Below are 26516 nucleotides of genomic sequence, written 5' to 3'. Positions count from 1 at the left end.
TGGTCAAGCTTATGAGTATAAAAGAGACGGTTATTGTTTTTCTTTTGCTACTGTTTATGTTGATCTTTTTTCAAACATTACCAGGGCAATCTCGTGAAATGGTGCACAATGTTTTTAATTATTTTAAGCATCTTAATAAAAATAGTTTAATGAAAAAATGTTATATTTAATTTGACATCAGATGCGACTGGTTTTTCTAAGAGGAGTATTGAAAGAATAGTTAGTGAAGTAAAAGTGAAGTGTGTTGAGCTAGATGGAGCTTATGCTTACTCTTTTACGTTCTTGGTCGGGCTTAGAACTTTTGGAGCCATCCTCGTATGCTCATAGTATTTATATGTATTTGACACATTTTTATTTATTTACAACCCACCCAACCATACTAAAACCAGAGTAGACTAAAATATATAGCTTGGCAAAAAAGTCATATTTTTAAACATACTGTATAGTGAAATTGCATTAGTGTGAGTACTGTGAACGCGCCAGCTTTCGATAACCGACCTATAATATACTTCAAAGGTGTTAAAATTCTAATCGTTCCACAATTATGGCCGCTTCACAACTGAAAATAAGAAAAAGATGTGAATTAAATATTGAAAAGATACAACAATACAAATAAAAATATAAATTCCTTCTATTCCTAAGGAAATTTACGTTCTTGGTCGATTTCAGTTAGTTAAATGAAATTCAATTGTGTTGTAATATTTAAATTTCTAAAATGCAGTGCAGTAAAGACGAAGGTGATGGTCATTTCCCGAAACGATACTTTAGTTCCTAATTTATCCGTAGCTGGTAGAACGTTGGAACGGGTGCGGCAATACAAGTATTTGGGAACTTGGGTTACAAACGAGTGGAATCCTGATCAGGAAATTAGGTCTCGAATCGAAATTGCCCGAGGATCTTTCAACAAAATGAAGAAAGTTTTGTGCTGCCGTCACATGACCATTAAACTCCGAGTCCGACTTCTCCTTTGTTACATATGGCCAATTGTTCTGTACGGCTGTGAAGCTTGGACAATTAAAGAAGATACCCGCCGGCGCTTAGAAGCATTTGAGATGTGGTGCTATCGTCGCATGCTTCGAATAAGCTGGATCCAGAAGGTCTCTAACGAGAAGGTTCTGAAACGAGTTGGAATGTCGAAAAAACTTTTGCAGAACATTAAACAACGGAAAGTTGCGTACCTGGGCCACGTGTTGCGCCATGACCGCTACCACCTCCTTCAATTAATTATAATGGGTAAAATCCAGGGTAAACGGCGTGTTGGTAGAAGGAAGAAATCATGGCTCCGCAACGTTAGAGAATGGACAGGTATTGCAACTGCAGAAGAGTTGCTGCATCTGGCACAGGACAAGACACGTTTCAAGATACTGACGGCCAACCTCCAGTAATGGAGAGGCACTAAAAGAAGAAGAAGATTTAAATTTCGCGCCTTTTGCTCCATTGACTTGAGTTGTCTTTTATGTCAAGTCTGTTTTTCGCTTGTCTCTGCCCTACTCTCTACTCCGTGAACTTTACTATATTATTTTTCAAACTAAATAAAGTTATTTTCCACATATAAAACTACTTGTTTTAAAAACCATTTCAAATGTATCAGTGACTAAAGAGCCTATAATAATTGTTATTTTTGAAGTTATACTTCTTTAGGCGCGTTATGAAAAATTGATGAGAGTGAAATTTTACGATGCGCGCGCACCTGAGACACAAAGTTGTCAGTGTGATTATAGCGTGCGCGAGCGAGATGGGAATAAGACAATCTACAAGTAAAAAGAAATAGAATATGCGTGAAGTTAGCAGCTATGCCAAGAATTTTGAATGACCATAATGACATTTACCTTTTAAAGTATAACTTACGCGCGTACATAAGTACACGCACCCTTTTTTTAATTCTGTTATGGATTGGCTTTCAAAATATGCATTAAAATTTCAAGAACCTGCCAAAATACTTCTCAACGCAAGATGGCGTACCAGTCCCTATGACGTATCGTACCAGTAAACAAACGTCAAGTTTTTTGCGTGTTAACTGTCTTCAATAACACAAATACACATATTACGAAATTAATTTTCAAGACAGCATTAGGATTAGACAAGCGATGGCATTATTTGTAAGCTTATTTTAAAGCTATGTTTTACAAGGACTTAATTTTCACTTGAGGAGCGTTCAAGTATTACGTAATGAATTTTGGAAGGGGGGGGGGGCTTTTTGTAAAACGTTACGATGCGGGGCGGGGATTGAATTACGCGTTATTGTTAATATTAAAATAATAATTAAGAAAATAATAAAATACATAATGGTAACTTTTAGGTATACAGAGTGGGTACAGAAAACCGTTACGGCGCGTTACATGGGGGGGGGGGGGTCATAATCTCCAAAAATTGCGTGACGTAATACTTGAACGCTCCCTTAGTCAATTGTCAGTTTCACTGTCACAATTTTTTTTGATTGAAATGGTAAACAAATCTTACTTGGTATATTTGTTGGTTTCGTCTTTACCAGAAGACTCGACGGTTTAATTTTACCTGTAATAATAAAATAAGGTTAGGCGTCGGTGTCCACAATATAAGCGAAAACTGATCTCGGTGCAGCTGGTAAGCGTTAGAGTGAGACAAAATATATAAGGCGTCTTAGTATGAGTCTGGTAGAGTGGTAGATTGAATTAATATTAAAGAAAAAACTTGAATTAATATCAAAGAAAAAAAAAATATAATTGCATAAGTTGACAAAAAATGCTATGCAATAGCTTTACCGCGTCAGTCCCCAAGTACCACATTTTTTTTTTTTATCTTCACTTAGGGGGCGTCCATAAATTACGTGAGGTGTTTAAGGGGGGGAGGGGGTCGAGTAAAATCTCATTTAATCTTACGTTGGAGAGAGGGGGGGTCTCGGCAAATATCACGCAATTCTTTTTCTGATTAAAAAACAAAATTTGGAAAACGGTTGACCCTAAAGGCCATCTCTGCAACTTCCCGCTAACTCCATACCTAAACGCTCAACATTTCACTTATTTTGTTTTTGAGCTCAATAGTACGAATTCTGTGTTATTTTGAGTTCTCCGAGCTCAAAAAGATAGCTTCTTACGCGTTTACGTAAGAAACCCACATTTTGAAAAATCTCACGTGAGATTGGGGGATGGGGTTGAATAAAATCTCACAACATCTCACCAGGGGGGAGGGAGGTACAGAAAATTTAAAAAAACACCTCACGTAATTTATGCACGTCCCCTTAAGAACTATGTTCTATTATTTAGAATAATTACCCAAGCACCGATTCATTACCTGTCTGCGGATTCTTAAATTCTGGCTTCTTTTGAGGTATCTTCGATTTACCACCGCTGCCTAAAGATTTTCTTTTCTCTCCCTGCTCCTTACTTGGTGTATTTCCTTTATCCTTGTTATAATTCTGTGCCTTTGGGTTACCACTTTTTGTATTTTCATTTACTTTCTGTGTAACAGGTTTATGCTTTTGCGTATTCCCAATTTTATTTGTTTTACCCATTTTCACATGCATTACTTCAGTAATTTTATTTGAATTTCTGGGGTTTTCTTTTTGTAAACCAATTATCTTCTGTGAATTGCCAGGTTTGTTTAGAGTTATTTTTCCAGTTTTTTCTTTATTTTGTGTATTTGTTGACACCTTTTGAACTTCTTTAGTAATTTTAGGTCCAATTTGTTTTTCAACCTTTTTTTGAAGTTGTTCAATTCCATTAGAACCATTTATGTTTATTTCCTTGTTTTCATTATCTTTCTTCGGCTTGTCATTATTTTTTGTCGCTAAGTTTGTATTAGAGTTTTGCTTTTCTGTCACTTTATCTGTCTTGTCTGTATTAGTTTTTCTACTGTCCATATTTACATTTTCTTTCCTATTTTCTACATTAGACTTAATTTTTTTAACAGGTATCTTTTCCGTAGCATCAAGTTTTCTCTTCTTATTTTCTAAATTACTATTTCCCGGCTTTATAATTATATCTTCAATAATTTGAATCTTTTTCTTGTTGGTAACATTAACAGATTTAATCGTGGCATCTGTTGTTTGTATATCTTTTTCACTGGCAACATTTACTTTAGACTGTTCCTTTCCTTGTATATTATAAACTCTTTCTACATTTTCATTGCTTATCAATTCAGTGCGTGCGTCATCTGTATTTTTGTTAGTAGGCGGTACATTTTTACTATCAGCTGTGATATCTTTCTTTGAATTCACATTTGCTTTCAAAGTTTTAGCTTTTTTAAGACTATTTTCGACCACAGCTGGTCTTGGGGATGCTTTCTTTGATTTCTTTGGAATAGTTTTGGGTGGAGCCATAATATTTTCATCAGTTTGAGGTGTCTCTGTCACCCTATCGTTTTCGCTTTCAGATTGGCTTTCCAGCGAAGCTTTGGCTTGAAGACATGCATCTATTATGGCAGCGAGTAACTGTGTCCTTTCTTCTGTCTGTATCGATTGATTTTCAAGCTTCTTGTTCGCTTTTCGAACTATTTTTACATACGATTCATCTGCAAATATTAAAAAGTAATATTATCAACAAATTTGATAAACCACATAGTTGAGAAACAAAATCCAATTTTTGACATAAAAAAGTGCGTGTACTTATGTACGCGCGTAAGAAGTTATACTTCTTTGGCATTATTAAAAATAGTTTTTGATTGCATGCAAATAATTAATTACAATTTAATAATCAAAGACTGGAAAAGGAGTCATTATAGTCAATAAAGTTCAGTATACATTTGAAAAATTAAATAAATAAATATTTAATATTATTCTCTTACATTAAGTGTAACATAAATTATATTATTATTCGAATGTTGTTTTTGAATTATGTCCAATGCCGTAGCATCTTCCGTGGGCAACTTCATTCTGTTAATTTTGTGTCACGGTGCGCGCGCATCGTAAAATTTCACTCTCATCAATTTTTCATAACGCGCCTAAAGAAGTATAACTTCAAAAATTACTCCGCGGCCGACCGTCACGCGACATGTGACACATAGACGAAAAAGTTTGAGACGATGTAATAAAAGTTTCACTTTAATAAGAAAGCCACTGTAGAATTCCCTGTGTCGCTAGCATCAAAGTTAAAATTGCACTCACCAATATATTCCAAATCAAAGCTCATTCTGTGTTGGAATCGAGTTAAATGAGAATTCTTGTTTTGCAATAACCATGTCATGTTCAATATTTCGTCGCATTTTAGTATATAGCCTCCATCAGCCTGAAATTTGACAAAATATTTGATCCAATGAATTCAATAACAGCAGGGCTACTCTATATCCAACTCAATAAGGCACTGATGTCGCAACGTGGAAGTGTGTGGTAAAATGACAGGGTAGGTCTGCTGAAGAAAATAAAACGTGTGGCACTCGGGGACTGCCGCGGTAAAGCTATTGCATAATTTTTTTCTTTGATAAATTAATTCAATCTATATCTATATAGTCTGTCTCACTCTAACGCGCACCGGCTAGACCGATCTCGTCAGAGAGATGTGAATACGCAGTATGCGTTCTGTCCCGCTCTAACGCGTAAGGTTTCGTTTTCGTTACGGAATTTCTCGATTCGGTCTAGCTATGCAATAGCTTAAAAAATTAAGGTTGTAATTAAGGTACAGATTTAAAAAAAAAAATTTTCGTTTACTTATTTCTTTTAATCAATTCTAAGGTTTTATCATACTTTAGAACGAAATTCAAAGTCGAAACTTAGCTGTAAGGATCCACTACTTGGAGTCAGACACCACCATTCCAGACTACTCATTGGTCTAGTGGTTAGTACCCCTGACTGCGAATCCATGGGTACCGGGTTCGATCCCCGGCTGAGGCGAACATCGATGTGATGAGCATTTGGTGTTATTCTTAGGTCTTGGGTGTTTAAATATGTATTTATATCTATCTATAATATGTATGTATATCCGTTGCCTAGTACCCATAACACAAGCTTCACCAGCTTAGCATGGGACTAGGTCAATTGGTGTGAATTGTCTTTAAAAAAAAAAAAAAAAAAAAGACTTAGTCTGATAGATTTTTAGATTCCTTCTTATATTATACTGAGCAAACCAGCTCATATTATTTTACTGAGAGCTCCCGTCTCTCAATAATCCTGGATACCCTCACAATACCTACTAAAGGTACTTTAATATTACCTTTGCTTCCAAGGACAAAAAGTCACCATATTTGTCCGATAAATTAGCTAATGTAGTCCGTCTTGAGCGGTAGGCATTTTCATAACTTCGAAGTGTCTGAAAAATAATGTATATTATCTTAATATGTCTTAACAAAAATTCTTAATAAAGGTAAAATTGGTTTAATTATATAAATTATATTTTATGATTTTATTTCTGTCATAATGCAGTAATAATTTTAATAGTATCAAATAATATTTTTAATAATACAAAGGCCAATCAGAAATTAACATTGACAAAATGACAAATCAGTATAAATTACCAGTATAGTATCAGATGGTCTCGTCAAACGTGGCAACACTGATTTAGATAGTTCCAATTCTTGAGGTTTTTTAATTGGCAACACTTGGAGGTTCCTAAAGGCTATTGGAGCAAATGGGCGACTCTGAAAATATATTTATTTATTTCAGTTAACAATAGCTATAGATAGAGAATACACATTTAAACACAAACATGAAATATTCTAAAAAAAAAAAATTTTTTTTTTACTATATTATTTTTATTACTATAAATGACAAACAGAAAAAAATCTAATGGTTAATACTTAATATAAACCATTCTCGAATCCACTGTACACACAACATATTTCATCATAATCGATCCAGCCATTTAGTCATTTAATTACCACATGCACAAAAGATTTATATATATAAACATTTCAAGACGCCAACATCGTCCAATTCATAAGGCAGACGACAGAGCTCCAAGGTCCTTAGTAAAACAAACCTCACGATTGAAAATAGAAAGTTGATGTCTAATGAGATGAATTTATCATCAACCCCAGAAGAATAGTTGTTTAAAGGCTCCTTGTGTCCAAGAAGAGATGGATAACAATACTTGCGGAGGCTAAGGCTGTACATCCATCGCCATGGATGATGAAGAAATATAGCAACCGGGTATATTTAATAGCTAAGAAACCCAATTTTAAAAAATAATAATAAATTCACAGAAAGTTAAATGCTCTAATTAGAATGTTAGGGTCAACTTTAATAACCCATTAGTTATAAATAAAAATAAGTCGGGTTTTCCTTCCTGACGCTATAACTCCAGAACGCACGAACCGATTTCCACGGTTTTGCATTCGTTGGAAAGGTCTCGGGCTCCGTGAGGTTTATAGCAAATTCAGGAAAAATTTCAACAGAAAAGCGGGATCACCAAACGAAATGTTACATAAAACGAAGCCATCTGGTGGCGAAACGGAGTTCGCCGAGTTTGCTAGTTAGTTATAAATTATTCGAAATTGTTCTCTCTCAAAAGTAAAAAAAAAATACTTACAGCTTGGTGAGAGAAGAAGCTGATTGAAAATGGTACCATTCCTATTCTGCATTCTGCCATTACCTCTTTCCACACACCGGGCTCTGTTATTGGTACTCTGAAAGATGACAAAGTTAAAAATATTATTATTCTGTAACAGGAATAACAACATGAAGAGACTTAGATAATGTATTGGAAGCTGTACCGTCAAAGAACACATTATGTGACTAAATATATCTATATATATAAAAATGAAACCCGTTTTCCGTTGTCTCGACATAACATGAAAACGGCTTAACCGATTTGTCTGATTCTTTTTTTATAATATTCCTTGAAGTACAAGGATGGTTCTTACGGAGAGAAAAATAAAAAAATTGAGTGAAAAAGTCTAAAAACAACACTTTTCTATATTCCCATACAAAATATTTGTAATAATATTTAAAGACAATTTGAACTTTAATACTAAACCATAAAGTTCAATTGTTAGTGGAGGGGTTCCGGGAAGGTAAATTTTTATTTTTTGACATAATGTATTTGTTGTCTTATTAACTTTCTTTTATTTATCTTACTAGCTAGACCGGTGTCCTGAATAGCAGAATAAGTATTTAAAAATAAAGAATCAACTCTTAGGCGGTACGATGTTCGCCAGGCCATCTAGTACTCTATAAATATAACTCTTTCTCAAACATTGTAGCCAAATTACCTAGTGAGAAGACTGAAAAGGACAAAACCATTTGAACTAGTGAATTGATGAACAGAATGTCTTCCCATTAATAGAGACTGTAAGTAGTGTTATTAGACAATTCCTTATGTTAAAAATCCTTTTTAGTAAATTAGGTTAGACTTAAATTACTTATTAGTCTTAAGTTATGCTAGATTGTTCTTGAATATTCCATGATGTCTTAGTAAAGACATGTATAAAAAAATGTGACTAAATATATGATCAGAACCATATTATGATTACTGTAGTGTCTTCAGTTAGCAGTTCTTCCTTTTGTTTACAACAAAATTAACTATATAGCTAATTCCAAGGTTATCTTAAATTATCAAAGAACATACTCAAAATGCTTGCTATCAAAACTTGATTATGGTGCTACAGGAAAATTATTACTTGTGGATATGGATATGGATCACTTACATGTTTTTTCTTATTTTTTATTGAATGTTGCATAAAATCTTCTGAACTCATTGTTTATTTAAATACTGTATCTTTCTTACTCTTATAGTTATAGCTAAGAGAGCAAGTAAACCAATGATATTTAATCTATATAAAAACTTACCCATCAAATTCAGGGTCTTCAGGAAGAATATTCATCTCAGACTGCACAATGGTTACATCTGCCAGTTCAGCTGTTGCCAAATAACATGTTTTAAGCTGTTTTTTTTCAAGCTTCAAGTCCAATAATGATGATTCATTATTTATTTTCAATTCATATTCTAAATCAGAGCTGTAATTAATAAATTCAATTATAGAAACAGTACATACATCTCATGTGATACAAAGAAGAATTAACACTTAAAATTATATGTAATCAAAAAAATAAAATTAAAACTAGATGAAATTTATTCTAAATGGTCATAATTATAACATTTTAATGATGTAAAATTTAAAAAAAATGAAATATTCATTCGAGTTAGAAGTGAGATATGAAATGTGTATAATATTTACAATTAGTTGGTTTTGATCGTTATTCTAAACAACGTGAGAATAAATTGAATCAAATAAAACGTAAACGATTATGTTACCTATCACTTTCAATGTAAGTTGCTTTGGATTTCTCATTTTCTAACGCTTCTTTAATTCGCTTTTCATAATGCTCTATTTCCTTCAAAAGGTAACTTTCATGATTAAGTAATTGTTGTTTTTTATCCATTTTATGACATAAAAACAATGCTAAACTAAATTAATTATATTTCCATTTCATACTATCGACTCAAAATAAAAACTTCCGTTTAGATTAAATTTTTCAAACGTTTAAATTGTTTTGATTCCACAGAGAAGAAATATAGCTTTTTGTAGATTTCACCATAGAAACAAATATTCTAGACTCAATTATGAAAGTGGCCAGAGATAAATAAAAGCTGTTTCTTAGAGATAATTTGTCTATATTTTATAGTAATTTACAGATTTGTTTTATATTAAACTCAAAAGACATTTCAGGTAAGGTTTGTTGCAAGTCTATATAGATAAAATTCATAGTGTGAATTATATCTCACATATGTTATAATACCATTCATTTTAATATACGGGAGTCATAGTTTCTGCTAAGCTTCTGAATATCACCATTCTAGTAATAGTACTTACGTTCGTACAGATACCGGCAAACTTCTTGAACAGTAAACAAGGAAATGGAGTCAACTGATTTACCAATCACGCGATCGACACGTCACTCTCAAGCCGCCGCCCCCTCCAGTGATACCTAAAAATCGCTTCTGCGCAGGCAAGGACATTTGTTCAAGATGTTTGCCGGTATCTGTACCTTAGTGATAGTAGTTTAATGGTAAGCTTTGAGTAAGGCAAAAGGATATACATAAACTATGGGATCCTACAACGCAGAATCGTGAAACTATACGTTGGCTATAACTATAATAAGTATTTACTTGACCATCTAGCGGTGGCGTCTCTTATACTCTAAACGCCACTTTTATTATCATTTAAAAGCATCCTTGAAAACGTACTTATATTATACGTATTGACGTATTGACGTATAATATAAGTTTTAAAAATATGTATTTTTTGTTGATCACAGTCGTTCGCTTCCAACTTAAACTTAACAACTTTATCTTTCAGTAAATTGTATCAGGATATTGTAATAAAATGATAAATGCCGTTAAAATATAGGCAGCTGAAAACATTCATGTTCGGATTAATTGTTTACTAAATACCTTAACTTATGGCAAATTACTTTCTGATGCTGTATTATTTTTTAGAACGTGTAACACTTTGACACTTGTACCGTCGAAGGAATAATCAAAGAATGAAAATGGTTCATCTTCATCAATATTTGATTCTAGTCAATTGTCAAGAAGATAGAACTTTGAACTTAGAAAAACATTCTAATTTTTTCATAAATAATGATTATTTTATTGTTTTGTAAACCAGAATACGCATCAACTATACGGAATGAAATATAAAATAATTAAATTAACCTAGTATTTTTTTAGTATGTGTTGTTGGGGTAAATATAAACCGAAACTAACAAGATTCAAATAAGAATTGTCTGAGCCGCGTGTGTATTTTTAATATATTGATGATAACTAATACGAATTAAGTACATTGTGTTGAAGTCAAATATTAATTAAGTGATAAAGGTTCATACTCGTTGTAGTAAATAGTTATCTAAACAAATATGTGCTAACAAGAAGTTCGTGAACCTTGTGCGTTATTGGTGTGATTTTTCAGATAATGGGGCAGTCTGGAAGCTCCATACCTGGTAAGTGCTAAGTTTATATTATACAAGTGTAACTAATATCTAATTACATAATAATTACGTACTAAACGATTCCTGTTTAGCGTAACCTAAATACAATTGTGTTTCATGAACATTGTTATTATTTGTGTACATTTATCATTACACAAGTGCCTTATGGACTTGATATTTGATTCGTTCCCTAAACAAAGTTAAATGCTTATCTGAAACTCACTTTTTATTCTAATTCTTGTTGTTTTCATTATTTACAAGAAGAGTAGTAGGTTAAATTTAGTAGTTAGTGATGTTAACTAATTAAAAAAAACCAATGGTGATGTGTTTAAGCAAAATCGAAAGAGAAAATACTTAGTATAATAAATATACTTTATATTCAGATTATGAAACATAATATATATTTCCTATAGTAATATTGCTTCTAGTCAGTTTTTTTATCTAAAAACATTTTAGGTATAATTATTTAAGAGTTGCAGCTTAAACATAGTCTTTAATGTCAACACTTTAGTGCATAATACTTTCTAATCTACTAACTAATATAATTATTAAGGGAACTTAATTATTAAGTGGGCAACAATACAGCCTTTTAGATTACAAGGGATTGTTTCAAGCAACACTTTTGTAATAAATTTATTCAATGTAGGTAATACAATTGATGTAGTTGCAGTGTGATCGCAAAAATTGAATTAGAGTTTACATCATTATTTTATTAAAGCCTTCATGCTACCCATTCTCGTATGAAAATTATAAGCCATGAAGTGATACCAAGATTACATTTTCAATTCTCCTAAATTATATTATTTTTTGTATACCTACCTTTGTATTATCATATACTTTAATATGCCTAATTGTTTTGATGACAATGGTGGTACAAATACAGCAACAATATTTTTAAAAAATTTGCCAAGCTTGTACTGAATCTAAGGACAAGATAATTGAATAATAATTGGTAAAGACAAGTGTTTGATCAGTCTTTTATACCAACAATTTCTTATCATTAATAGTCCAATATATATATCATTTACATTCATCTAAATGAAGCTGGTGGTATGCGCAAATCATTGTAAAACTGTACTTTTTAGAACTTTTTACTTTGTTAGTATTTTAAATTGCTTATATATTTTTAACTTACTGACATTTATTCTTCTATTTTCTTCATTTGATATTTAGTAGTGGCGTAAAAAATTGAATATTATTTTTTTATTTAAATGATTGTGAAGAGTTACCTAAAAATATGTTTAATTTAGTTTATCTTTGGCAATAACTGGAATTCAATTAATCTAATATTATAATTTGATATGGACCATAGAGAAACTAATGCTAGTTTAATATTACTAAGCTGCTTGTCATATTTTGAGCTGTGTTGGCCGTTGAAGTGTCCATCTCTCAGCCTAATTTGAATAAAATATTTTTAATAAGGTGAATTAAAAAAGTATTGTAAGTCCTAATAAAAAAAATATATATATCCCTGTATTTTATGACACCAAGATAATGTTGGATTTTTATTATTAATGTTGTGTGTTGTTCTTCAAGTGAAGGAAACCACAATTGTTAGAATAGTGATATAAAAAAATTGTTCATAGAGATGGATTGATATTCTAGTTTCTTTTGCATCCTTTTTCGCCCTTCACACGGTTCCAAACAAAAAATTACGCAATTTCAAAGGTAAGGAATTGGAACTAAGAAATATTCTTGCACAAGGAAATTTTGTTCAATGGTACTGAAAATTAGAACTATTTTCGCCTAGACATAAACTTCGTTTATAAATACATTGTATTTCAAGAAAATATATTTAAATGTAATAACTACAAGCCTTTGCGTACAATGTTAGCCCTAGTGCCTACGTGATACGGTCTATTCTCGCTTGAATATCATTTTTGCGTTATTCTTAAAAAGTCGAACGCATAACTCCGAACAGCTGACGATCAGCTGTACAGCTACCTGTTATTCTTTTATTTTTTTTAATGCACGTGTACATTGCGATAAAGGACAGTACGAAATGGACGTTTGGTTATACAGCCAAAAACGATGCATAATGTAATGGCATAAGGTGTATATTCGTTTGTATTACGAACTCTTTGCACAATGAGTATTGAAAGAGGTTATGCAAAAGGTTTTTTTTAAATCAGCTGATGTTTGAAAGGACTTTCAGAATCATATAGTTGGTTGTTGCTATGTGGATTTTGAGTACCAAACAAATCGCGTGGATATCACAAATTTTTGTTCAAATAATTTTCAAATTTGGTTTAGCAGTTCTAATGATTTCTTAAACTGACGATAAGAACACACAAAAGCAATATAATATTTTCAGTCTAGTCAAGAACGTTTCAAATTTGTTAATCTTAATATATATAAATTACGTGTCACGTTGTTTGTCCGCTATGGACTCCTAAACTACTTAACCGATTTCAATCAAATTTGCACACCGTGTGCGGTTTGATCTAACTTAAAAGATAGGATAGCTTACATCTCAATTTATACCCGCAATATTATTTTATTGCAAATTTTTTGTTTATTATTTAACAGTCAAAATTCTAACAGATGGCACTGTTGAAAGTACCAACGTTTCACATAAGCTACAATTAATTGGCATAACCACCAAAAAAGCACGGTGGTCCCCATGACTGGTGTTCTCCTACCGTTTCCCTCGAATAGTTTACTACTATGGAATATAACAAAAACCTAAGCCACAGCAACGCTTGGCCGGTCTGCTAGTATAGTAGTATAATCAGTATATAATAATAATAACAAGAAATTTTATTTGACTCTTAAGACTCTAAAGACTAGTAAAGACTAGTAAGTAGAGGTGCCTATAATAGGACTATAACTGGTCTTGTGGTCACCAGACTTCGATCGCGGACAGATAATATAGAAAAACAAAATTAACTAATAGACAAAATAAAACAAAAGCATGAATGGTTGTGGGTGAGTGAATATGTGTAAGGGACAGTAATATGAAAGAATTATTAAAAGTATATCATTTTTGTGAATGATATAACGAGTTCTGTCCCACCTTGGGGTGTTTATTTGGTAATAATATCGGGTAGCTTGAGGTTATTCTGTCGGTCTCAAAGAGGCAGAGCCTGTTCTAAAATAAATAATAGTTAAAAAAAACTAAAAAACACGCTTTTAAAGCACATCAAACTAAAAAGCTCTGTGCCATATTTTTCGTCTATCGAGTAACCCACACTTTTTCACAATAATACCAGTATTTTTTGTTCATTACCATTTTCAGCCTAAATTAGGAATTATTTTTCACTTTTTAGTTTGATGTGCTTTAAAAGCGTGTTTTTTAGTTTTTTTTAACTATGATTTATTTTATATTTTTTTTTTTTTTTTTTCGGATTATTGCATTGTCATCGATCTTTGACAGGTGCGCAAAGTTTGAATTAAATCTGTCCGTTAAAATTGGGTCAAAATCGAGACCGAAGGAGTCGGTTACATACATACATACAGGTGAAGCTAATATAAAGTGTGTAATAAGTTCTACATAAACACCTGGTCACATTCTTTCCATATGTTTAATAAGGTCCATTATATATATGTATATTAGGAAATCTCTTAATGTATGTATGTATGTATATGTTTCTACAAAATATATGTACAAAATAAGGTCCCGCACCACAAGAGTCGGGGATAGTGGGAAATTTATATAAAAAAAAAATTAAAAAAAAGGTCCATTTAATAATAATAATCATGGCGCTACAACCTTTTTGACTGGGCCTCAGATTTCTGTATGTTTCACGATCATTTGTTAATCTAATAAGCAAGTAGGTGATCAGCCTCCTGTGCCTGACGCACGCCGTCGACTTTTTGGGTCTAATGTCGGTTTCCTCACGATGTTTTCCTTCACCGTTAGAGCGAATGTTAAATGTACACGTAGAAAGTCCATTGGTGCACAGCTGGGGATCGAACCTACGACCTCTGGGATGAGAGTCGCACGGTGAAGCCACTAGACCAACACTCACAACATAAGGTTCATTTACGAAACGAAAAATTTAATTAAAAATATTAATTGGTAGATAGACTCTAATGCAAAAAGAACGACTTTTTAATATAATTATTTTTTCTCATGTAAGTGGCAAGGATGTTTGTTTTTAATGAGAATAAATTTATTTAAACCTAAATATATGTAAGGAAAATATAATTTATTTTCACTTATAATAAATACCACAAGAGCTTCAAAATTATCGGATATTTCCCGATAATTTTGAAGCTCGTGTGGTATTCGGGGGATTATTTTTCCGACCCAAATGTCGGCCAATACAATTGCACCATGAGACGAAATGTACAGTTAACAAATAAGAATTTCATAATGAATAAAACAACTACTTAATACTTTTCTTGAAGCAACGACCAGAGAAAATTTTCACAAAAAATTATCAGTATAATACCATGTAGGTTGTACCACGTGACGTCGAATGGTGCAATTCTATTGGCCGATATTTGGGTCGGAAAAATAATCCTATACAAACTCTTGTCTATATTGTATTTTATATAAACTCTATTGTAATGTTGTCTTTGCCGTCTGATCGACGATGTTTTATTTATGTCACTTGACATAATATAAGTAAGATATTTTAATTTTTTCATTATATTATTTTACTTTATAAAACCTAGAATATAGGCTTTAAATGTTGTTTCTTTTGTATTCACAGAGAAACGCAGTTGCGCCTTATTTATTCCCAGTAGAAGCGATTGATACTATTATATACATTTAACTAAGTAATACATAATTCGGTTGAGTCATGATGATCCATTACTCATCATCATGACTCATGATGTACGTGAGTTGTGTTTGTGGGGTTGGCTGATGTAAAGACTGAAAATTGTTACGTAAAATGTGACAAATCGAAAATTATTTATTTTTCGGCCCCGCGATGGTACTTCGTTTCGCCTTAATATGATTTACTATTTTAAAACAGTAATTATGAAGTTTCTTGCCTATTCTCCATATGAAACTAGCTTTTGGAAAGACTTTCAGAAGTGCCTTTTAAATAGGCATAATTGAAATAAATGAGTTGAGTTTGACTTAGCCTACCTTTTTAGTACTAAACATATGGAACACTTTGCTATGCTAACCCCATAGAGACTGTTTGCCTTTCCGGAAATACTAAATAGAACTTAATTTTGCCAATTTTTCTCTCTCTCAAGCCGTCTTTGAGTTTTGCGCGTAACAACATATTTTGCAATTCATTTTTATTTATATATATTATCTAATGTCGAGTTAAAGTAAGAAATTTACTTTGATTGATTGCAATTAGGCACATTCCACATATAATCTATATATATAAAAATGAAACCCGTTTTCCGTTGTCACGACATCACATGAAAACGGCTCGACCGATTTGTCTGATTTTTTTTTGTCGTGTTTGTAATTGTCAGGAGAAGGTTCTTATAAAAGAAAAAAAGAAAAACTTTGCGCGGAAAATTAGAAAATTCAAGAATACTTAACCACCATACAATTCGAACTTTTTGGTGTAACCTTATGGCGTTTGACATAACACAACATTGACAGAATGCGTGCTGCAAATATCGTCAGAGGATGTAAGAAAAATAAATATCGTTCTAAACAAATGCTTCGATTGGAGTTATTATATTGATAATATAATAATATGCGAGCCAGAAAAACAAACAAAGAATGTTGTATAACATAAAGCATTAGAATAATAAACACTTTGTTTCTGAAATATTTTTTAATTCATTATACCAATTTGAAATCAATATTCATAGTTAAGACAGGACAACGTCTGTCGGGTCCGCTAGTGTATATATATATGACATAGCAACAAGAGTTCAAACATCTTGCATGTGCTGCTATAAAATTGCGAGGCCGAACAAGGACGTACTCTGAAGAAAAAATTATGACAAAAAAAACCCACCCACCGAACATCTGTCGCAGCGGCACGCGAGACGCGTGCGCAGCGCGCGTTCGATCTTTTCAATTTCGAAGGCTCTTTTTTCATGATGGCGAATTGTTGTATATTTCCTATGATTATAGTAATTTAATATTTAAAAAATATATATATGTGTCGCAGTTATAACCAGCGTTTGTTGCCCGTGGCATATATGTATGTATTTATTCACAAAAAAGCAATATTTAATTGAACACGATTTTTTTTACATGAAAACTAGAGGGAAATTGATTTCTAGTGTGAGGGGAGCGAGACCAGACCTAGCTCTTTTATCACATTGATCTGAAATCTTTGGCCAAAACGAGTTCTTCTGAGAGGGGCAAATTGGATGATGGGATGCTTGGGGTATCTAGAGGGTACCTACACGAAAATTTAATTTAGTTTAAACTAAATTAAATTTTCGTGTACCCTCTGGCTGGGGCAGAGCAGTGTTGGCCTAGTGGCTTTGGCGTGCGACGATCGCTGAGGTTGTAGGTTTGATTCCCAGCTTTCTATGTGCGCATTTAACATTCGCTCATACTGTAAAGGAAAACATCGTGAGGAAATTGCTTTAGATACAAACAGACGATGGCATGTGTCAGGCACAGGAGGCTGATCACTTGCCTATTAGCTTGACAAATCTTGAAACAGATACAGAAATCTGAGCACCAGACCTCAAAAAGTTGTAGCGCCACTGATTTATTTATTTTTAAAATGTTGAGGCAATATCTTGGTAAATATCTTAAATGCAAACGATATATCAATAAATTTTCTACGATCTCCAATGACAACATCTTTATGGTGGCCTGGTTTTGTATCCTGGCAACGCCAGACCACTGGAGAAAACTTGATGTATTTAAAAAAAACATGAAAACAATGTTAATATCGAAATTTTTTCTAAAGTATTTCACAAGGTTTTATAATCCATCTGAACGTACGCATATGTCGTATTTTTTGCCGCACAGATGCGCACGCGCCGATTTCTAATATCCGTTAGAATTATTTGAAAAGCTGTCAGTGCACCTTGAAGCAAGATGTTATAATCGAAATATTATTTATAAGTGTGAATAAAGACATTTCTGTGTCTGTTTTGATTAAATTTGTGTCCAAATGAGTATACCAACAATTGATGATGAAGAGGCTTTAAGGTAGCACCCATAGACGAGAAATATTTATTTAATCAATATAATTATTACAGATTAAGACATCTTACACACAAAGAGTAGAAAAGAATTAAAAGAATACAAGTAATACAAAAAACGAATCAAAAACTTTAACAACAAAAATTATCAAAAAAAATTAATGGTTCTACAACCTTTTTTTAGGTCTGGGCCTCAGATTTCTGTTTCTGTTTCATGGTCATTTATCAATCTATTAGGCAAGTTCATCAGCCACCTGCGTCTGACACACGCCGTCGTCTTTTTGGGTCTAAGGCAAGCCGGTTTCCTCACGATAGTTTCGTACGAGCGAATTTTAAATGCTCATATAGAAAGTCTATTGGTGCACAGCCGGACATCGAAACTACGACCTCAGGGATGAGAGTCTCACGCTGAAGCCACTAGGCCAACACTGTTCTATGCCTTATACATAACTAGCGACTCGCCACGGCTTCGCACGGTATTTAATTGGATAAGGATTAATGCTGTATTGGTTAAAATCGCTTCGAAAATTAGCCATTATTTGTCGTAAAAAGTAAATGACAAAAAAATTTTATTGTGATATCCATAAGAGATAGACATAATATACCATCGCGGAGTTTTCTGTAGACCTTTTCAATGTGTACAATACTTAGTACATTATTTTGATAAATCTCGTAGGGTTCGCAATGTAAGCGGAAAAATGTAATTCTTTACGATTTACTACATCACATTTGAAACTTCAAAAATAACAGTATTTCTCCACTATTTAATGGATGTTATTATACATAAATCTATTAAAAAAAACTTTAGAGGTGTCAAGGGACACCCGGATGGAACGAAATTCCTTGCGATTAATTTATATGTTAATTGGTATCATAACAGTATGATAGATTCTCTCGACACCAATCTTACGACGAAAAAAAAAGCCAACATCACGAGGTGTTCCCAGGCGGTCATCCATCCAAGTACTGACCTCGCCCGACGTTGCTTAACTTCGGTGATCGGACGAGAACCGATGTATTACAATAGCAAATAGCAAAAAAGTGTCGTTACAACTTTTCGTAAGAATTTTTTCCGTCTAGCCCCCTTTCACAACGCGCGATAAGGAACTTCGTTCCAAAAACCGCATCAAAATCCGTTGCGTAGTTTTAAAGATTTAAGCATACATAGGGATATAGGGACAGAGAAAGCGACTTTGTTTTATACTATGTAGTGATGATATTACATGTATCTTAAATTTATGGAGCCAAATACATAATGGGACTATACAAAAGGGACAGAGAAAGCGACTTTGTTTTATACTATGTAGTGATGATATTACATTTATGGAGCCGAGCAATCACATACCAGGTTGGCTAAAAATACCTTTTAATTTAAACAATTAACATTTAAAGTAGCTACTGTTAACTCAGCTATATATCAGCTATTTCCTTAACCTGGTCTATTCACCTTCTAAATTGTCTTTCTCTTTTGAATTATACCTTTTCTGCTCCTTGCCAACTATTTCTAATACTAAACAGCTCAAATATAAGAGTCTTTGGGAGCGTTCAAGTATTACGTAACGCAATTGACCCCCCCCAACAACGCCATAACGTTTTTCGGAACCCAAGTATAGTACTGTTCCCAAGTCTACTAAAACGTTTCGTGACCACCTAGTGACTCTTTAGTTACTATTATGTGGTGTAAGTCGAAAAAAATATTAAGAATAACGCGTAATTCAATCCCCGCCCCGCACCGTAACGTTTTACAAAACCCCCCCCCCCAAATTCGTTACGTAATACTTAAACGCTCCCTTTCCTCCAACTTCGATTTTATTCCCTCTTGGGAAAAGCGTGAGCGTCCCTTGTTGGAACTAACTACCCGAGGTGGACTAGCAGAGAATCTGGTGAGGGGCAGATGCACAAATGCATTCCCACCTTGAATTAAAACAAAAACGACACGACAGGTCAAATTTTTTTAAAGTTCAAAACTAAATACGCAATTAGATCTTTAGAAAAGGTGTGCTCGTAATAATTGTCGAATGGCGAAGTTATTAAAACAATTATATTAATGACAGCATTACTTTGTGGTGTTTTTAAGTATTACAAATACATTCGGAATATAATTATTGGAAATCATAACAATCAAATATACAGTATATACAACTTTCTTAACCTACATAGTAATAATAAAATTATTGAAAAGAATTTTAAATCAAAAAGTTTATTCGCTGTATTGCGATACTTATTCGTTTAAGAAAGCACCAGCTCTGGGGTCACCGGTACTATCTACCAGGCGCTAACTTGAATCTTCAATTAGTGCCTGTACACTTGAACCCCACGGTCCAAACCCAAAGTCTATTAGTCAATGTTGGTTAACTGGTGGTACTAATATTATAAAGAGGAAAGATTTGATTTTTTGTTTGTTTGAAATGAATAGGCTCCGCAACTACTGGACTGATTTCAAAATTTCTTCCACCGTTGGCAAGCTACACTATTCCCGAGTGACATATTCTATGTTTCATTTTCAAAAAAATTAGGGATGCTTACTAAAACTTGAATAATCTAACCCAAGGTGTAAAAAAATAAACATAAAACTTCCTTCAATCGCGTGCGCTGCGAAAACTATTAATGATAGAACAAAATGATGTATTAAAATTTTTCAGGACACATCACTATCTATAAAAAATGTCGCGACAGCATGTCTCTATCTTTCGTAGTTATACGTCACAATAAGCGTCATTTTAATTTTATTAAAATTTTATAAAATACCACCGCTAGAAAAGGCTCTTTATTCGTACCTAGGTATTGATCCTTATCAAAATAAATACCAACATTTCACATAAGCTACAATTTAATGGCGTAACCACCAAAAAAGCATGGTGGATTGGTGTTCTCCTGCCGTTTCTCTTGAATAGTTTACTACTATGTAATATAACAAAAATCTTAGCCACAGCAACGCTTGGCCGAGTCTACTAGTAAATAATAAAAAAGCGATTTTCTGATAGAAAACTTTTTATCTCTTAGAGATTTTTTTATACTTAAACACGAACATATTGCCAAAATGTTTTTTTAATAGGTCATTGCACCGATTCTAAGACAGCTGACGGAGCAAAAAGCGGACTGCAAGGTGCTAGAACAGCTGGGCGTATTATGACGGCTCGACATTTCGTGTAGGAATGTCGACATGTGCAGGACAATCCTTTATAGACATTTTCAATTGGCTTATGGAGTTCAGTGGCTTCAGGATTTTGGTCAATTAAAAGGGTGGTTCCAGCGACTCTTAAGGCCGATTTACATTATCTTAGTGTTTACGAGAGTGCTTTAGTACAACTTGAAAGGCAACTTCTTTAGCGTAGCGTTTACTAAAGCAAGTAGCGTTTACATGTTTCAACTAAAGTACTATCCTAAAGCACTCTCCTAAACACTAAGATAATGTAAATCGGCCTTTAGGGAGCGTTCAAGTATGACGTCATGCAATTTTTGGAGATTATTAACCCCCCCCTCCATGTAACGCGCCGTAACGTTTTTCTGTACCCAATAGTAAAACGTTTCGTGACCATCCAGTTACTCTTTATACCTAAAAGGTATCATTATGGTGTAAAGTACTGGAAAATCGAAAATAATATTAACAATAACGCGTAATTCTATCCCCGCCCCGCATTGTAACGTTTTACAAAAGGACCCCCCCCCCAATTCAATGCAATTTGGGGGGAGGGGAGTCTTTTGAAACGTTACAGTGCGTTACATGGGCGGAAGGGGGGATTATATTACTTTGTGTAACATGATTGTGTATTTAATGGTCACTTAAATGTTACGTAACGTTAAGGGAGGTGAGGGGGGGGGGGGGGGGTTACAGAAAAACGTTATGGCGCGTTACATGGGGGGGAGGTAGTCTCTAAAATCTTTAAAAATTGCGTTACGTAATACTTGAACGCTCCCTTATCGGAACTTCTTATATGCCTTCCCTTTCTGTCTGTAATTGCCTAGCGTACTTACTAGATAGGCGTTTAGGAATATAACTTACATATAAAGTCTAACGGTATTAGATCCAAATTTGATTTTGATTTGTGAACGGGTGCTACTTGTGGTGACTGGTCGTACTTGAATTCGTGTATGCGGTGATATTAGTTATTTCGACTATGATTTGCGCTTTGTTCCCACGAGAATATAAGTGCGTGCTCCTATTTCACCATGCCTCCTGCTGATAGAGGACAAATCTTTTATTTAATTTATTTTATTATTATTTATTACTTAAGATGTCATGTGGAACATGGTGTAATGGTTGCAGCACCTTACAAGCGTTGTGTAAAACAAAAAACTTGGCGATTAAAAAGAGTGACGCAGAGTTTATTGCCAGTTCTTCTGTTTCGTTCCACGCCCTTGATTTGAGAACTGGCAGTAAATGTATAAATATAAGTATTTCATATATTTTTTTTTTGACATTCATAAGTGTACATTGCGCTACCTATATGAATAAATGATTTTGACTTTGACATAATCAGGCACAATACCTATGAGGCCCAGATCTAAAAGCTTGTAGCCACTGGTGATGTTGTTTGAATATTGTTAACTAGCGACCCGCCCCGGCTTCGCACGGATGCAATGCTGATACTAAATTCAAAGTGCTATAGAGTAGAACCGCGGCCTCCGACGCGCTGCGTCCCACAATTTTTAAATTTGTAATATCTTCGAAAATATTCACTTATAATACCACAAGAGCTTCAAAATTATCGGGTATTTCCCGATAGGTTCGTTGCAAACAATTAATATAGTCGTCATGACGACTATATTTGTTTGCAGGGAACCTTGAGGGAAATGCCCGATAATTTTGAAGCTCGTGTGGTATTCGGGGGATTATTTTTCCGACCCAAATGTCGGCCAATAGAATTGCACCATGAGACGAAATGTACAGTTAACAAATAAGAATTTCATAATGAATAAAACAACTACATACTTAATACTTTTCTTGAAGCAACGACCAGAGAAAATTTTCACAAAAAATTATCAGTATAATACCATGTAGGTTGTACCACGTGACGTCGAATGTTGCAATTCTATTGGCCGATATTTGGGTCGGAAAAATAATCATTTAAATCATATGCTGTAAAGGGCCATATAGATCTATATTAAATCAATAATGTATTTAAGGTATTTAATTGGATAAGGATTAATGCTGTATTGGTTAAAATCGCTTCGAAAATTAGCCATTATTTATCGTAAAAAGTAAATGACAAAAAAATTTATCGTGGTATCCCAGTATTTCTCCATCCATATTTAATGAATGTTATTATACATATAAACCTTCCTCTACAATCACTCTATCTATTAAAAAACCGCATCAAAATCCGTTGCGTAGTTTTAAAGATTTAAGCATACATAGGGACAGAGAAGCGACTTTGTTTTATACTATGTAGTGATATTTAAATATACCTTTTATGATTACGGATGAAAATTTCCCTAATGTTATTTAAGTGTAATGTAATGGTAATGATATTTAAGCGAAATTTGTAGACAAACACACATTAAACAGGTCAACAATGGTATGATTCATACAAGCCTTGGCAATTAGTGGTGATTAGGGTTAATCCTATTAATTAGACTATTAAAGGAGTTCCTGTCGAAGAAAGTAGTTAGTAATTTGGAGGAGATTAATAATTAGTTTATTAGTTGATAAGGCTAATGGGCGGTCAATGTACAGCAATCGTATAGAACTCATACAAAAAAAAAATGTGCGTGTACTAGTGTACACACGTTAGAAGTGAAACTTCTTTATGACCTTATTTTTGGAAAAATTATCTATATGCAACTAACTTTACAGAAATTGGTTAAATAAAGTTAAATTAGATAAAGTTTAACAAAAGGCTTTTAATATCACAGACTTGAATACAAATAATACAATTATTTCATTTTACCTTATTACCACTAAGATTATTACAGAATTTCATAAATTGTATTAGAATTTTTAGTAGGTATCATTGTTATCGTTATTATAAATTTTTGTTATTAATGGTTTAGAATCTCTTCGAATCAATGTTGGTAGGGACGAGAAAAAGACGCGCGTAACGGTCAAATGTGACGCGTAACCGAAACATGTGACGCGTAACCGAAAAATGTTACACATAAATTTTTTTCTAACCCCGATAAAGAACTTCAAAAACAATTATGTGTACTTATATACGAAACTACCTTTTGGAAGGGGCAACTAGAATCTTCTTTGTATTTTTTTTGACGTTCAAAAGTGCCATTTTAGGTGGTCTAATTGAAATAAATGATTTGACTTTGACACGCGTTAGAAGTTATACTTCTTTGGCGTAACAAGATAAAAATATTTTCAAAAATTGTATTCTACGTTTGTAGAAAAACGACACTAACAGTAGAAAAAGGTATTTAATACAATGAAAGTTTTATTATACAAATTAACTAGTTTTTATTTAAATCTTATCACAAAAAATTTCTACATATTTAAAGAAATTGACATTTTTTATTTAAAAATGTTGACTGCTAACTTCAGTGTATCGGTTATTTGTGACGGTGTCCGAAAAAATTAATACGTAGTAGTATTATTTTTGAGAGCTTTGCTTACAAAGGATATACATATATTACTAGCAAACTCAAGCGTTGTTGTGGCTAAGTTTTTTGTTATATTACATAGTAGTAAACTATTCAAGGGAAACGGTAGGAGAACACCAGTCATGGGGACCACCATGCTTTTTTGGTGGTAATGCCATTAAATTGTAGCTTATGTGAAACGTTGGTACTTTCAACACAGCGCCATCTGTTAGAATGAGACTGTCAAATAATAAACAAATAATTTGCAATAAAATAATATTGCGGGTATTAATTAAGATGTAGCTTACATATCCTATCTTTTATGTTAGATCAAACTGCACACAGTGTGCAAATTTGATTGAAATCGGTTAAGTAGTTTAGGAGTTCATAGCAGACAAACAACGTGACGCGTAATTTGTATATATGTATTAAGATATACATAGTCTGGGGCGGTCCATAGGGTGCTAACTATCTAAAATAAATAAATCAGTGACGCTACAACGTTTTTTTTAGGTCTGGGCCTCAGAATTCTGCATCTGTTTCATGACTATTTATCAATCTGATAGGCAAGTTCATCAGCCACCTGTGTCTGACGCACGCCGTCTTTTTGGGTCTAAGGCAAGCCGGTTTCCTCACGATGTTTTCCTTCACCGTTCGAGCAAATGTTAAATGTGCACAGCCGGGGATCGAACCTACCACTTCAGGGATGAGAGTCGCACGCTGATGCCACAAGGTCAACACTGCTGTTTTATAATCGTATAAAATACATCGGTTTTAAAGAATTCATTAATTATAATTAATTTAAAAATTGCCAGAATTTACTTACAAGTATACGTTCTTTTAAGATCCTTGGTCTCGGTCCCCTTCGGGCGTGAATATATAAATAAATATATACATAGTATGGGGCCTGTGCAGGTTTATTAATAGATTTCTATTTAAGGTATGTAATTAAAAGCATTGGAAAATGTTTCGTTGTTTTTGGTAATTTTTTACTGTGTGACCCCACATGAACTAACCTTGGAACCAGTCATTATCTCCGTAGTAAAGAACAAAGCATGAATATGGGTCAGTATTAAGCCAGAATAAGGTTAAATTAAGAGATGACTCAGCGCGGATACAAAGGGATGGTACTATGTAAATCGAAGCGCGGATTATATATCAAATACAATACGTTTTTGAAGGAAACAATCATAAAATTAATAGCGAAAGAATAAGACGTAAAACAAAAGTGATAGATCAAACTCAAATTGAAAATATATTTATTCTTTAAAAAGAATAATAATAATAATTTATTGCAAGAATATGGTACAAAAATGTGTCAGGTGGTACAATTATAAGTTCGCATATTCTGCCACACACAATAGCGCGCAAATTTGTATTTAAAGGAATTTTACATTTTACATTAGAGTTAAATTAATTGTAAATTTACATTTACTACCAGTTCGCAAGTCAAGGGCGTAGACCAGGTAAGAAGATCTGGCAAGAAACTTTCCGCCACTCTTTTTAATCGCCAAGTAGGTACTGTCATACAAATTGTTTTAACTTGAGCAAATCAATCCTAAGGATTAGAGGATCATTTAAATAATCGTCAAATTTATAAAACGCTTTATTAATTAATTTACCTTTAATTACGTTTATTTCTTCCAATTACGACCAAATTTAACCAATTACAATAATTTTTAATTTTATTACTATCAATAGGTAAATTAAATCATATATAAAACATAACGCATTTCTAATTGGCCATCTTGACAGTTACAAAGTTTATATAAATATCGTGAAAGGTCGGTAACACACCCGCGAGCCGTTAGCAGGTAATGGGCAGTGGTTATCACTTTCAAGTGCCCGCTTGTTGGCCTCCTGTCTCATAAAGAAGTCGGGAGAAGAGATATGAAATCTCATGACTTATAGTGAAGTGATTTTAAGCTTCAATTAATTTGTGGAGGAAGCTGCTCTTCCTCCAAGAAGCATCCTTGATCAGTCTAAAAAGAGACGGGTAGGAAGGTTCCAGTGCGTAGAGCGAACTATGGCTGCTAATCAAAATCCAAAAAGGCAAGAATATATGCTCAGCTGGAAATATTTCGTTAGCGCATTTTAAAGTGTGACGTCACCG

General features: G+C 33.4%; 2 protein-coding genes across 2 annotated transcripts in view; one reads left to right on the top strand and one right to left on the bottom strand.

Moving 5' to 3' along the window:
- Positions 1 to 380: 380 nt before the first annotated feature.
- On the bottom strand, positions 381 to 9386 carry LOC125058444 (centromere-associated protein E-like). The gene is made up of 9 exons (XM_047662515.1): positions 9162 to 9386; positions 8696 to 8863; positions 7437 to 7533; positions 6424 to 6546; positions 6123 to 6218; positions 5081 to 5201; positions 3271 to 4488; positions 2461 to 2514; positions 381 to 559 (listed from the first exon to the last, which is right to left on the bottom strand). The coding sequence occupies exons 1-9, from the start codon at positions 9287 to 9289 to the stop codon at positions 543 to 545; spliced, it is 2022 nt and encodes a 673-aa protein (XP_047518471.1). The 5' UTR covers positions 9290 to 9386; the 3' UTR covers positions 381 to 542.
- Positions 9387 to 10433: 1047 nt separating this feature from the next.
- The window catches only part of LOC125058436 (protein neuralized), a 40206-nt gene continuing 24123 nt past the window's right edge, over positions 10434 to 26516 (top strand). The window contains exon 1 of the mRNA XM_047662510.1: positions 10434 to 10849. Coding sequence (XP_047518466.1) covers positions 10822 to 10849 — 28 coding nt within the window. The 5' untranslated portion in view covers positions 10434 to 10821. The remainder of the gene's footprint in view (positions 10850 to 26516) is intronic.

This window comes from Pieris napi, chromosome 18 (assembly GCF_905475465.1).
Source record: "Pieris napi chromosome 18, ilPieNapi1.2, whole genome shotgun sequence".
NCBI lineage: Eukaryota > Metazoa > Arthropoda > Insecta > Lepidoptera > Pieridae > Pieris > Pieris napi.
This window is presented reverse-complemented; position numbering and strand designations above follow the sequence as displayed.

Coding starts and splice junctions, on each gene's coding strand:
- LOC125058444 (XM_047662515.1), bottom strand. CDS start 9,289: ATGGATAAAAAACAACAATTACTTAATCATGAAAGTTACCTTTTGAAG. Junction 6,219..6,423: donor GACCATCTGATACTATACTG/GTAATTTATACT, acceptor ATTATTTTTCAG/ACACTTCGAAGTTATGAAAA. Junction 5,202..6,122: donor TTTTGTCCTTGGAAGCAAAG/GTAATATTAAAG, acceptor GTCAAATTTCAG/GCTGATGGAGGCTATATACT.